The sequence below is a fragment of the Balaenoptera ricei genome, chromosome 4, assembly GCF_028023285.1.
Source record: "Balaenoptera ricei isolate mBalRic1 chromosome 4, mBalRic1.hap2, whole genome shotgun sequence".
NCBI classification, from domain to species: Eukaryota; Metazoa; Chordata; class Mammalia; order Artiodactyla; family Balaenopteridae; genus Balaenoptera; species Balaenoptera ricei.
In genome coordinates, this window is record NC_082642.1 from 31,644,866 (window position 1) to 31,659,461 (window position 14,596).

The following is a 14,596-nucleotide window of genomic DNA, read 5'->3' on the forward strand; positions in this document are numbered from 1 at the left end:
AACAAACACGTGGTAGAAAAAAAACAATAAATGGATGTCAGTCTATTTGGGCAGATTTATGATAGGAAATCAGTCACAGAAATAAAGGTCTGAGTTATAAATCAAACCCCACGCCCACTCATGGAATTTCCGCGGCTAGAGAAAACCTTGCAAAGATTATCCAAGAAAACATTACTGCAGCAAAACCTAAGTCTTCATTTTAAAATCAACATGTTAAAACGCATCCTTGGGAAAGGACTTTGGGGTCAGTCACTAACCAGCATTTTGACTTTAATCTCTGGGAAAGATAACATCTTCTGGTTCTAAGATTGGAAGTGCAAACTGGACTTGCTCTTTTCAAGTAGGGGACAACCCTCCTGGGAGCACTGGAGGCGTGGCCTGCCAGACGCCACAGGCAAATTCCTGGGGCTGCCCCTCCCCTTCCCTCCTGGCCGCTCCTCAGTAAAGGGAATCTCCTTGCCCACAGGGTGGACATTCTTTCTGCCCAGCTTATCATTAAGGGACCCAATGGCCATATTCAAGACTGCGCTATTTCACCATATTAAACAAAACCAAACCCTTACTGTACAGCAAAATGGGCATGCTGAATTCTATGCTAAAAGTTCTCACGTGAATGAATCAAAACTCCACAGGAGGGGAAAAAGTCTTAAGCTGTAGCATTTCTTGGGGTTAGGTCCCATTTTGTACAAGACTGAGGCCGTATTTATTTGCTAGGCATTTTTCACCACAGCACCTTCATCACCGAATCTCACCAGGGAGGAAGAAAAGAGCAGTTTTACCAAGCTCAGCATATATTTGGGGCTGAGGCCTCAGAGTGCCTGCATTTCCTCTAACTAATAACTTCTGACAGAAGAGAAAATAAAGAAGCAAATGGAAAACAGTCCATAATTAAAACATTCCGAATTGAGTATCAGATTCACGAATTCATTCTAGAGAAATAGAAGATGATGCAGCAGAATACAAAATAACCCCCTCATTTAGAGAACAAGTTGCGCTTTTTCATAATATTAAATATTAAATTAATTTCAAATAGTTGCTGCCACTGCTGAACGATGTATACTTTTTTTTCAAATTTTTTTTTTTTTTTAAAGAAAGGAAGATTGTAATTATAACTGATGTTGAAGTTACAGCCTAGTTTCACCACTTAAGGATGACAGCAGGGTCCCCAGCTACCCAGGCCCACATGTTCCTCTCGAGGCCTCTCTATAGAAATTCACCCATGTCTGACTCCAAAACCAAGTCCTGAATTTCATTTTGTCAATTCTGTTTAACATTATAATAGTCTGTATTCAATTCATTTCCCATGATAACATTAAGTAAACTCACAATTGTATTTATAAGCTATAGTGAGGTAGAGTTTATTGGCTGAATGTTGATGTCATTTAACAATTAGTTTTCACTGCCTGTTTCAATAAATACTTATGCTAGCATCCTCTTCTCCGGCTCACAGTAAATGCCTTAAATCTCTGCCTTCCCAAATCAATGGGACACTTAGTAACATGAAGATACATGAGATTCCTATACTGGGTATTTATACATATTTTAACGCTGAGTTAAACGAACAAACCAACCAACCAGCCTTTAATTCTAGGACATTTCAAATTTTCAAATGCTGAAACCAAGTGACAGACTATCTGGAGTTGTCTGCAAAATCCAAAGCCCCAGAGGTTAAGAGTCACCTGCTTCATTATATCATCCTATTGATTTAACTGTGTTTAATTAATTTAAATTACTTTTATTCGATGGTTATAAATTCACATCCTCCCTACTCCAAGGGTGAGAGAGAGAGAGAAGAGAAGATCAGCTAAAATGACAAAAAGACTTTGCTCTGATTTTCAAGAAACGGACACTTAACACCAGAGAATATTTTACCTGTGGCCATAGCTTACCTTAAAAGAATAAAAAAAGCCATCATTAATTGTAAACTTAATTCATTTGCTTCATTCCTATAATTGCTAACAAATAACAAAGTAAAGCTGAGGGACTGTAATGCAGCACACCTGCAATGCATGGAGTTTCCATGAAACGGCGGCACAAAAGGCCACAACCTTCCTTCCTAAGGTACCCATGTATCTTCAAGGCCATCACATTAGAAACACATTTTGAGAATATCTCAGTTGCAGAAATGTTTACAGCACTCATACAGTTCAAGTCCAAATGACTGACAGACGAACATTCACACTTACATTTTAAACTTGCATTGAAAGAAAAACATTAAAAATTTAGTAAAAATCTAGTTAGACCAGCACTTCAACTATACGCTATGGTGGCATGACCTTCACTGGTGTGGGCACTGAGAGATGGCATTACAACACAGTTACGTCGTGACCACAGGAGCAGCCCATGAAGAGCGGGTTCACGGCATCCTTTCTTTTTTATTTGAATCAGCTCTGCATCATCAAAAGTGATGTTTGGCTTTACATTTAGAAACAGAGGCAATCTCTCAGTAGAGTTTTAATTGCCCCTCTACCAAAATTCATTCTATAAACTCGAGTACAATAATAATAAATCTTTGTCTCATTTCAAAAATCCCTGATGGTATGACAGGCGTCTCAGAGGAAAACATATGATCCCACTAAAAAAAAAAAAAAAGCTGGGGCGGGGGGTAAACCAATGCCATAAAACTGGTGACAAAATCCTGATGAATAGTAACTATTTAACCTTTAGTTACAGGGAAGAGATTTCTGTTTTCTGTTCTTACTTAAAAAATTTTTTTTTTACTAAATGCTATTTTTTTTTTTTTTTGGTAATGAACAAAGTATCCAAAAACTATACTATACTCTTGTTTTATTGAGGTAGCATGGTGCAGTTTTCAACATTAACACTTCCAATGCCCTTCCCACTCACCTAGGGGTGCCTGGAAGTTATACCACCTTTATTGCCTTAAATAAGGGCTCTCAGGACAATGTAGCTTCCAAGCTCAGAGCACTCAGAGGAGGAATCGACAATCGAGCTAGTGTAGAGTTCTGCTGAGTTGTTTTTCCTCCGCTCTTTTCCCCAAGGGAGAAAAAGTGTAAAGGCTCTGTTCAGGACGAAGAGGGCATATTTTTGAAAGTCACCAGTGGTCAAGTCACTTGGCCTTTTGGGGAGATTCTTGCTTCCGATGCCAGTTGCTTTAGACTATGGAACCCTATTACACCTTCAACTAGGGCTTCCCACAATGTCCTATCATTTAGGACGGGCAATGCCAAGTACCTGTGAGAGGGGGCACTCCTTGGCCAAGGAACTCTGATTCATATCCTTCAGTAAGTCCTTCAGCGCGTTCCTGACGGTGGTGTGGGACCACTGTTCCGGAGGCAGGTCTTCTAGTTTGGGGCAACTATTGGACACACAGATTAAAAAGGGGATTATGACCAGATCGCATCCTGCTGCAGAACGTTCCTTTAAGACAGACAGATTTCATTTTGCGCATCAAACAGATGCATCTGGAGATTGCTCTCGGTCTCCTGATTGTTCCGATTAGTTAATTACTTTATACAACACATCTGCTGTATCGATGCATGAATTATACATCAGCTGCCTGTGGTGGCTATTTTTTCACGTTACTTCTACCTTCCTGCTCTGATGTGCTTGGGAAGACAATTTAAGGTGTGCTGCTTTCTCATGAGCTATGGTGAAAAACGGGAACGTGGGAACACTTTCCTTTCAGGACTCTGTTCATACGAGTTAAAATGGTAAAAAAAAAAAAAAAAAAAAAAATACATAAATGAAGAAGAGCTCGGCAATAGCGAATAAGGCATTCTTTCACAAAATGTACACAGATGGCACTGTTCAAGATATGCAAAAATATTTTTCTCTTAAGTAAACTTTATGTAAAATGCCTTCTTGTCATGCATCATTTAATCCACTGCACATACAAAGTCTTGTCATCTGATAACCTGCACAGATCGATGCATTTGGGGGGAAGGCTGCTTTTTAATGATAGATTGAAGTTAGGAAAATAAAGCAGAAGGGGTAAGGTAACAAAATCAATCTGGGTTAACCTTCCTGAAACACAGAGTAAATCACAACTGAAGGGTGACCAGAGATGCTTTATTTCAGATGATCAGGTGAGTAGAATGTTCTGCCCTATAGTTGCTGTCCTGACTCACCTGTGTAACTGAATTTTCAATGTGACCACATGATACACGTCTTGAAGCATATCTGCTACCGTAGCATCAGGGGCATCAGTCACATAAGACAGTGGGACTGGATTCCACTTTCCAACCTGGATTAGCCCTATTCCAGATAAAGAGAATATGTCACTAACTATTTTACCCTTCAAATAACATACCTAGTAGAAGGTATGTTCTTTTTCTTTTTTAACTGCCCCCACCACAAGCAATATTGTTATTTGTCTGAATGATTCCCTTCCCTCTAAAAGGCAGGTCAATGAAAATATTCACAGCTTAGCTTTCCAAATTGTGAAATTATGTAAATGACGGTGGGGGTTGTTTATTATTTTGGAAATAAAACCCCATCAATAAAACCTAGGCAGAGGCCACATTTTCCTAACTTGCAGGAAGTTCTAATAAGACATAGCTGAACCAGTTGTAAACGGCTTTACGATTTAGATAAGATTCTCTACTGCAATGGGAATCAGCATTGAAAAATACTTTACAGCCCATAAAACCATCAGAAACAGAATAAAAGAAACAGAACTAGATATTCAGTCATAAATGCAAATTGACTCTCAACAGTCCATCTGTTCAAATACGCTCCTCACTTCCTTGTGGGTCCTCAGTGGAGCAGATTATTAAGGTCAATAAGCATACTAATGATTCAGCTGAAGTAATTTAAAAAAAAAAAAAAATCTACCTCGACATTCCACACGAGCAAAATGTGTGTTAACTAAACCAAACTGAATTAAGCCAATTTTTCAAAGCCACAGTCTAGAAGGAACCCATGTAACACACAGGCTACAGTTCTTTGAATGAAAATATTCAGTTGCTTTCTCTGCAAGGTAAACAAAGGATGCCAAGCAATTTTTCCAACCCCACATCTGCATTATTTACCTTTGGCCTGGGCAGCAGAGCTATGCGAATAACCCAGAGACAGCAAGGCCATTTCAATCAGCTGGTTGAAAAGCATATCCTTCCTCACCAACACAAATTCTGCATGCTCCTCCTTGCAATCGTACTCAATGGCATTTTCATAATGTTCCACCACGCAGAAAACCGGTAGCATGGTTCCTATCAAGGACACAGAGGAAAAAGAGACGCAAACCAACGATCTTCAGAAATACAGTCTGGGGGGAGGAAAAACGAAGCCGTGAAAATAAATCTTCAACACAGTGAGAGAATGGGGTGGCTGTGTTTCCAAGGCAGACAGGGCACAGAGATCCAGGTGCGCACACACACACACACACATACACCTGCCTTTATTTTTATTTTTTTAAGTTGTAAGAGAAATATTGAAATAGAATGTGAACTTGGCCCTGAGGTAACTTGGGCTCTGCTTTAATTTTAACAGCGCGTTTCCCCACATCAATTAATGCAGAACTACCTTTTTGATCAAACCGTAAGGCTGATGAGAGAGGAGCCAGGGTCTCGTCTGATCTGCTGAGAGTGGTACCCGGTGTGCAAACGCAATTCACTACACTTGTCCTCGAAAGAACCCACCTTTGTGCTTCCTACACACTTTTGTTAACATTAAATGTTCATTGTCTGTATCCAAACAAATTATATTTGATGATAAAATTATTAGCATTTTCCTCCTTTTTTAAGACCTTGACTCTAACGAGTCCATAGAAGAAACATAAAACTTAACCAAACTGATGTTCAAAACACACGATTTCAATATGTGCATAATGTAGATGAGTAAGATTTTACTCTGATGGCTACTCATTTAATCTACCTGACTAAAAAGATATCACAGTAACCACATGTCTTTAAAATGAACCATCTTTGCTATGGCAAATGGGATAAAAATGAGAGGAAAGGAAACTGGCCTCATCAGGGCATCTTAGGATACAGGAATCTGCATAGACTTGAGGTGTTCTCTATTTACTGTAATCCCACGTAATAACTCAGTAGCCAGATGATTAATAAACACAGGCCACACCACTGTTAGCAAAGAGGCTTCTAGAAACAGAAATCACGGGACGTGGTAGTACTCGAGGTGTTTACGCAGCACACTGTCAAGACGTCCAGTGATAAACGGAAAAGGGTTAAAAGCAGATGCATCTGAACTGTACTGTGGCAAGCTGCCAGGAGGGTATCATCTTTAGCATAAATGATGACTAGGGTTACTTTAACAGGGCACCCAGGATCCCCAATTACTCCTATCACATTAATGCCTCTATAAGCTCTGCCCTCTGGACTCACAGAATCCAACTAACTTCTGAAGGTGTCGAGTGCCTGCCAGGCAGAGATAAAAATCAGGATTTCCTCCTGACACTAGGGATGCCCTTTAAAAACGCCCTCTTTGCTTGTTGCTGCTGAACAAAGCCGGCAGTAAAAGCAGCTACATTTTTCTACGTGTGCATCTACACCACAGCTTCAGTGAACTGTTCACAAGAGATTCTAGCTCTGACAAATAAACCCCTTTAGGTTTACTTAGAAAGGCTCGCAAACTCATTTGGAGGGACCCAACAGGCTAGGGATGAAAAAACAAGCTGCGGAGCTTGCCAATATTCATGTCACTCATTCGGCTGTTTTATACCAGAGAGAGAACCCGTCAGGGATCAGAAAGAGACTGGGGGAGACCACAGCAAAAACAGCAGTATGCAAACTGGTGATTTCTTCCTTGGCTGGAAGGTACTTTGGCAAAACCTTCTAAACAAATAAACAAAAACCTCCAACCCCTTTTCTTAAGGTGTGCTTTCTCATCCCGGCCCCACTTTTTATCTAGCACCTGTCAAACAGAAACCCTGCACTTGAAAAAGAAGATTAAAAAAAATACTACCACCACCACCAAAAGGCTGTAGGAATTTTTGTTGCTTGAAGTAAGCAGAGAAACTTCTACAATTAAACTGCAATTTTAAAATGTCACTATGAATGCAATGCTTAAAAAAAAAAAAAAAAAAAAAAGCACTTGAGCAGGAAGTGAAATTACTGTACTTTGGTTTCTCCTCCCCCCTGTCCTGAGGTCTTCAAAGAATTGGGTTACTAATACAACAAAAACATACACATTGATTTCTCCTCTTGTAGAATGATACAGACCTGTTCTGCTCTTTGCTTCTCCTGAGACCTATGAAATAATTGTAGGTTTTTCAAACTGTTGAAATATATGAGAGTTGTTTTGGACTTTATTTAGAGGGACCCTGTAAGATCATTAAGGTGGCTATTGATAAAGCGACAACAGCAGCCTTTAATTCCCAATCTAGCTGCTGAATCTTCCAGCAAACTGTCACACTGTCCTCCTGATGCTGGGAGTCAAGCTGAACAGGGGACTTCTCTGAACTGTCTGATTATTTGTGTTAAGTGCTGGACGAGGCTTCCAACTCCACCAACTTCATAACCTTCCAGCATGGAAAGGGGAGTGCGCTGGTCACTGCTGACTGCTAAAAATACCCCATGATTTAAACCTGAAGGCAGTCTTAGGAGCTTTTGCTGAAGGTTTATGAGCCTGTGTAAACAGCACGTCTGCCATAAGGAGCAGAGAAGTCTGTAGAATCCTTGTCTAAAACTGTCCTGGCATTAAAGTTTGCTGTGCAAATATCACATAATACCAGAGACAGCTGAAATCTCCTATTTAGGAATTTATGGAACTTACATGTTTGCAGGCGTCAGAAAGTCTTTTTTATAGAGCCCCAGTGCTTCGCAGTACAATATTAATGCACTCTGTTTGAAAAGCCATAATAAATTATATTTTTAATGCTCTTACCCTGGCTTTCTTAAGATGCATACATTCTTGGCAAACAATCAATAAATAGGGTAATCATGAGGCGAGGCCAAAGAATTTGCTGAAGTGCTGTTTTTCCATTTTTAATAGATAAAGATCTAACAATACGGACTGCTGTGTCTGTTCATTTCAGGATCAATATATTCTTTGTTTTCGCCAAACCAAGGAAAAAATAAATGATTGTATGATAAATGTTATGCATCAAACACAATGAAATTCCTCTGCCTGCTAACTTTATCTACTTAATATTCTTGGTTGCTACAAGATGGCATTTTTATCCTCTGCTTTAGCAAATGTAAGGAAAATCTGAATCCTATACACAGTTATTCAGAGACAAATAAAGACCTTCTAAGGCCCACACATTATGCCCAGGATAGGCAATGATTTATAGAAACAACAGTGCTGAACGCAGTTATTCAACTGCATCAATGGAATATAAAATTGGTAGAAAGGAATCACAGTTACATACCCTCTCCTTATAAACTTGTCTAGATCTGCCCTTCTTTTATCAAAAATACCCAATTACAGCAAAAGGGAGACACTAGAATCATCAGGTTTTTCACTACTAAATAATGAATTTGCTCTGAAGAAAACAAACCACCAAAAAAAATGACATCACAAAACTTTTACATCATATTGCAGAAGACTTCCATTATCTGTGAAACTGCCTTACAACCAGTAATCCTATGAAAAAGCTAGGTCGGTCCTCAAACAATGGAAATGTCTTATTCTTTTTTTTTTTTTTAGTATTTATTTATTTATTTATTTAGCTGTGTCGGGTCTTAGTTGCAGCATGTGGGATCCAGCTCCCTGACCAAGGATCGAACCTGGGCCCCCTGCATTGGGAGCGTGAGTCTTAGCCACTGGACCACTAGGGAAGTCCCAAATGTCTTCTTCTTAATCAGGGTTAGTTTCAGCAATAGCCACCTCTGTATGCTCTACTACAATAACATCTTCTCAATGGAAGCCTTGTGTAACTGAGACAATGACATTTAACTCAGTTCTTATTGTCCACGACATCCAAAGACTCCAGTCTATAGGGGAGTAAGATGCTCTGCTCAGGCACGGAGCCTACATTTTCAAACGTGGCTGACCCTACAGCCAGAAAAGTAACTAACTTCAGATCAGAAAGAGAATCAAGGAAAAGAACGTAACAAAGAAGCCTTCTGCCTCTCCACCCCGATACCAAGTGGCCTTGGGTGAACACAAGGGCTTGCAGCTTTCCAGGATTTGGATCGAAAGTATTTACCTTTCCTAAGGTTGCTTTTCATCAGATGACCCGAGTGTTTTAAAGGCACTCCTTGCATTTTTGCACCTGTGCTCCCAAGCCTTCCTCTTCCCAGCGGGCTCCCGTTCTGCTCCAGGCGAGCAATCTTGGCTGGTGGACCCTTCGGATCGCTCACATTGTTAGACATTTCTGAATGTTCTTTCCCCTGAGTTGCTTCGTTCAAATGATCCATACTCAGTTACTCTCTAAAGATCACCTGCCAGAATTTAAAAAGAAGACATGTTATAATTGGGTAGGTGTCTCCGCATCTCTCTTTCTCTCTCTCTCTGTATATATAACACCATGTAAATGTTTTATCCCTGGATGCTTCTCTCTTATCTGTAAGATTGCTTAACTGGACATATAATATAATGCAGACGTTACTCTATTTCTAGATCACAGCATTATATTTCCATTCAAGGTAACAGAATAATTTGCGGAAACTGTACCAACACACATGAACAAAAAGGTAATTTGTCACCTACCAGCAAAACTAACTGGGGAGGGGCTGCGGGGGAATGGGCTTACTTTTAGAACAAGAATTTACAAGTATAGCTAAAGAGAAAATAACAAATTGTATTTATGTAGTCCCAATTTTTAAAAATTAGAAACTTAATACAGAACACAATAACAACACTTTAATCAAAGATGGAAAGATTATCACAGTCCAAAATATTAGTTAGATCTGATGTCTTTGCTTATATTTTTATATGCAGTTTCTCATGAAGAAAATATATCTACATACATATACACCACCTCAAAAGAAGGTAGCAAACGTCTGCTTTTGAAACTCTCTATTGGCTTTACAGTTAATTTGTAGAAAAACTTTTCTACTGTCAAAGTATCAAGAGTTACATGACCTGTTTTAAAGATTTAGTCAAGTCTTGTCTCAAACATGTGATTGAATCATTCCACCCCTAAGCAAATGGACAGAAGTGGAGGATTTCTTCAAATAGCCCCGGTACTGAAGTGTTACAACTCACATGTCTTAGGGTTAATATTTAGGGGTCCTTTAGTAATAAAATGCTGTTAACAATTTAAATAGCAAAAATTTTGAAAATATTTCATAATATACACATTAGATTGAAGCGCTAAACTCGCTTTGAAAAAAATCTTGATAATTTCGGTAAAACACAATTGCCAGTGTTCAAAAATAATCTCAGCATGCAATGAAGTCAACATCTCAATTAACTTCAGAAAAAATTAACACATAATTATTTTCAGTTGTATCATACATTGGACATCAATTTTCATACTGTTTTTAAGAAAGCAGTACATTATCAAACCCACTTCTAAAATACAGTTTTAACTAGCATTAATATGAACAGATGAGTAGAATTCTTTTATGAACTTTCATGGTACTTGAAGTACTGACTTCACCGACGCTAAGGGAGAGGGGAGCATATATAGAAAAACCAGAGACAATATGAGAATTATCACTTTTCTCCAGCTGTCTGGTAATTCAACATATCTTTCACTTAAAAAAAATATACATATACATACATACACACACACACACACTATAACGAAGAAGCTACTCAAATCCAGATTTGAAAGCCAGCTTGTATTATTAGCATGGCCTTTCTGTAAGCATTTTTTTTCCCCCTCTGTTTAACTGTAGATTACTTTGTCCATTATAATCAAGGAAAGAGGTGATGGGGAGGGGAGAGCAATGATAATCTGTAGGTTTAAAAGCAACCTTAAGAATGTCAATTGAAGAACTATAAAGTTAGAGAAATAATGGCTATTTATCCTTGTACTCCAGGGTGGCACACTGAGACCAAAGGTCTACCGTTGATCGAGGTCCCATCTGGTTTTGGTTATGAGGTTCATTAACAATAAATGTGCCTCTTTTAACCACTTTATCAAGATTACTCTTTTCCACTAATATTAAACTGTAGTCTAAAGCCAAAATTAGTGATTATTAACTTATTCAAAACACACTTTATAATGCTTCATATGGGTTACAGTACAGAGCTGCTTCTCCTGAAATTGGCTGTCTTACCCTAAAGCGGAAGATGAATTTTAAAACATATGACTTGAAAAGAAAATACTTAACCCGTGGGGCAATTTAAGAGCAAAAAAAAAAAAAAAAAAAGAGGGGGGAGTAGATAAAAGCGTCAAAGTTAATGCTACAAAACATATTAAGTAGTCATGAGGCTTAACAGCATTATAAACTGTACAGTAAAGTGTTAGATGATAATTTAGTTAATGTATTGACAATCAAAACGTCATATAGGTCATGCAAAATTGTCCTTCGAATGAATACCCACCTATAAGCAGCTATCAAACTCAGTCATCTTGTAAAAAGCTCTACATTATAAAGCAAAATTACATGCACATAAAACGCCCAATTTACTCATTTAAACTCTACGCCCAAGGCTAAAGTTCACCAAACCTGAGTTTGGAATTGCAAAGAGCAACCTCCATGGGGCCCGCTGGACTGACAGCACGGAAACTAACTACAGTCTCAACAGATGCCAGGCTGAAGAGTTTCTTTTAAGTTACACATTTAAACAACCCATTTTACTGCAACGTCTGGCTGGCGCATTGAAAGCAGGCTACTTTCTCAAAACCCCATTTCCCTGTCCGTAAACCAAGTCCATATATGATAATCAACGAAATAAACAGTGAACTCAGACACAGCGATTACTTCCTTTGAAAAGAAAAAGCAAAGCCCGAAATTCCGGTTTCAAGAACCTATTTTTTGCAGCGTGGGAGCCTTTTCAATGAGTTCCGTGCTGGATCGCCTCCCTCGGCCCACAGAACCTCATAATCACATTTTAAGAGATTGTGCCCTTATCCATTCCATATGGCCGGCACGATCCAGGCCAAGCTTTCACTGTGACCTTTTAAAGAGACAAAGAAGCAAAGTACTATCTAGAAACAGAAACACTGCAGTTTTACTGAGTGAAATTAGCAAAACCGACCTGAAACTCACCACTTCAAAACTTGACAGCATATAAATAACAAAAACAAAGGAGGTTTCCTTTGCAGCCCGGGTTCTTGAAGAGAAGTTCAAGAATGATGTTTTCTACGTCCTTTTTTTTTTTTTTTAATTAAAAAAAAAAAAAAAAAAGCAGCAGACCTGAAGGCGACTTCCCCTGAAATTGTATTATTTTCTCTTCCCTTACCCCCGCCCCCCTAAGCGGGGGAAGGGCCGATAAACGTCTGGAAAAGTAGCCATGGGAGAGAGGGGTTAAATTAAAAAAAATCACAATTCGAAAAACAACATATATGGTTTGTAAAATGTCTAACCTCAGAGAACGGGGTTTTCGATGGGGGAGGAGGGGAGAGTGGGAGGAGAGAGAAGATAAAATTGATCTGACAAGTGATTCGTTCGCGGGGGGAGAATCGTAAAAACAAAGCAAAACCCGTTAAGAGCAGTACACTGTGGCGGTGCTGGGGAGGCGAGGTGGTGACTGGGGATTCTCTTAAAAAGAAAAAAAAAAAAAAAAAATCACTGGGGACAAGGTCTCCAGAAAGGCAAGAAAGGTTCCCCTCGCTTCCCTCCCTCCCTCCTGCTCGCTGGGGTTCTTCGGTGTGAGGACAGAAAGTCTACTTCTGGCTGTCACTTGTAATCTTATTCTCCAGGCACCCCGGAGAACGCAGGGAGGGGAAGGCCGGCTCGCCTCCCCTCCGATCGCCCCCGCCCCCTCCCCCTCCCCAACAATTGCTCCTGATAGTAACAAACCTTCAACTTTCTTCCCACAGCCTCGCGCCCCCGACCAGGGCATCTACCGGGGGGCCGCGAGGGTGGGGGGCAGGAGGTCGCGGAAAAAGCCCCGGCAAGGCATTAAAATGCCACTTTTGATTCGGCCCTCGCTGACGACAGCCCCGAGGACCCCCTCCCTGCCCATGGACGCAGGGCTGCGAGCGTCTGGGGAGCCGAGAGAGTGAGGCCGAGGAAGAGGGTTGGGGGGAGGGGAGGGGGGATCGGAAGGCACCCCAGCCGCCTCCGCCGCCACCGACTCCCCACCCCCTCCCCCCAAAAAGTCGCCGAGCTCTCACTCAGCCGGAGTCCGAGGTAAATAAACAACGAGCCCCACAATGGCACTAGGACTTGGGGGGAAAGGAAGCCAGAAACCCCGACACAACTGAGCAGGAGTTTCCCGAAAGCGGAGGGGGAGGGGGGGGGAGGCGCCCCCCCGGAGTCGCCTGGGCCCCCGGGCGGGCTAGAGGGCGGCCACGGCTGCTGCGGTGGCGACGAGGCCGGCGGTCGCCGGGTGGCCCCGGGAGCGGCGCGCGCGCGGCGGTGTGTGTGCGTGCGGGCGGGCGCGGGTCCCCGGACGGGGCCGCTCCGCTCTCCCCCTCGCCGCCGGCGCTGCCCCCATCAAATTCGGAGCGGACTCCTCCCGGGCGCGGTGGCCGCCGCCGCGCCCCGCTCGGCTCCGCGCGTCCGGCCGGGCTGCAGCCCTCCGCGCCGCTGCTGCCGCCGCCGCTGCTGCTGCTGCTGCCGCCGCCGCCGCTGTGGCTGCCTCTTCTTCCTCCTCCTCATTTTAATACACAGTCACCCCGCTCGCAGCCCCAGCCCCGAGCACGCAGCCTCCTCCGGGCCGCCCGCCGCCGCCGCCGCCCCGAGCCCTTCCCCAGCGGGGCCGGCTCCGCCGCCGCCGCGTCCGGGGAGCGGGAGCGAGCAAGCGAGCGAGTGGCGGAGGCGGCGACGGCGGCGGCGGAGGGGGAGGGGGCGGGAGAGGAGGAGGAAGGCGGCGCGGGGGGGGCAGGGTGCACGGAGCAGGCGGAAAAGGGATGGGGATTAAAACCCGGGCTGGAGGGCCGGGATTGGGGGAGGGGGAGGGGGCGGGGGCGGCGAGTTAAAAAAGCAGCGAGACAAGTAACTAGTGAATGAGTGCGGGGAGGGGGGAGCGCACGATTTCCGGCCCCGGGCGCGCAAGAATTTGTAATGAGCTTGATTAGAGTGAGGCGGACCGACGTTTATTACACACAATACCCAGAATAACAGGGCGCCGCGCGCGGGCCGGCGCCGGCCGCCGGGCGCGCGGGGAGGGCGCGCGGGGAGGAGGAGCCGGGCGTGGGGGTTGCTGCCCGGGCCGCGGCCGCCGGGAGCGCGGGCAGCGGGGGCAGGTGTGCGCGGGTGCGGGGCGGGAGAAGGGACAGGGCCGGCGGGGGGTGTCGGGGGAGGAAAGTGATGGGGAGGAGAGGGCGAGGGCCGGGGGAAACTAACCACCGCACCCGCGCGCCACAAAAGCCACCGAAAGGAATACGTCGGGAGCGTAGCGGGCGGGCACCCGGGGGACTGGCGAGGCGGGGAGGGCGCACCGGCCCGCAGGAGAGCGGCCCGGGCGGGCAGGTGACGGGCGCCGAGCACCGAGGCAGGGGGACTTCAAGGAAGTGGCCGAAGGGGACCATCGGGAGGTGCAGCTCTCCGAGGCGTTTGCAGAGAAATAAAGGCCAGGGTCCCTGAAACGCTCTGGCGACTATTTATCTTCAAAGGTGGGGGAATCCTAAACTATTAAGAGCCAGCGATCAAAAAAGATGAGTAAG

General features: G+C 43.4%; 1 protein-coding gene across 5 annotated transcripts in view; it reads right to left on the minus strand.

Moving 5' to 3' along the window:
- The window catches only part of SATB1 (SATB homeobox 1), a 78,637-nt gene extending 64,926 nt beyond the window's left edge, over nt 1-13,711 (minus strand). The window contains exons 1-6 of one of the 5 annotated variants that reach the window (XM_059920395.1): nt 12,033-13,711; nt 9,577-9,646; nt 9,074-9,308; nt 4,995-5,171; nt 4,092-4,218; nt 3,196-3,319 (exon numbers count right to left, since the gene is read on the minus strand). In XM_059920395.1, coding sequence (XP_059776378.1) covers nt 3,196-3,319; nt 4,092-4,218; nt 4,995-5,171; nt 9,074-9,284 — 639 coding nt within the window. In that variant the 5' untranslated portion in view covers nt 9,285-9,308; nt 9,577-9,646; nt 12,033-13,711. Of the gene's footprint in view, nt 1-3,195; nt 3,320-4,091; nt 4,219-4,994; nt 5,172-9,073; nt 9,309-9,576; nt 9,647-12,021 lie in introns of all 5 variants that reach the window. The other 4 variants (XM_059920397.1, XM_059920396.1, XM_059920394.1 and 1 more) reach the window with 4 other exon arrangements.
- Nucleotides 13,712-14,596: the final 885 nt, after the last annotated feature.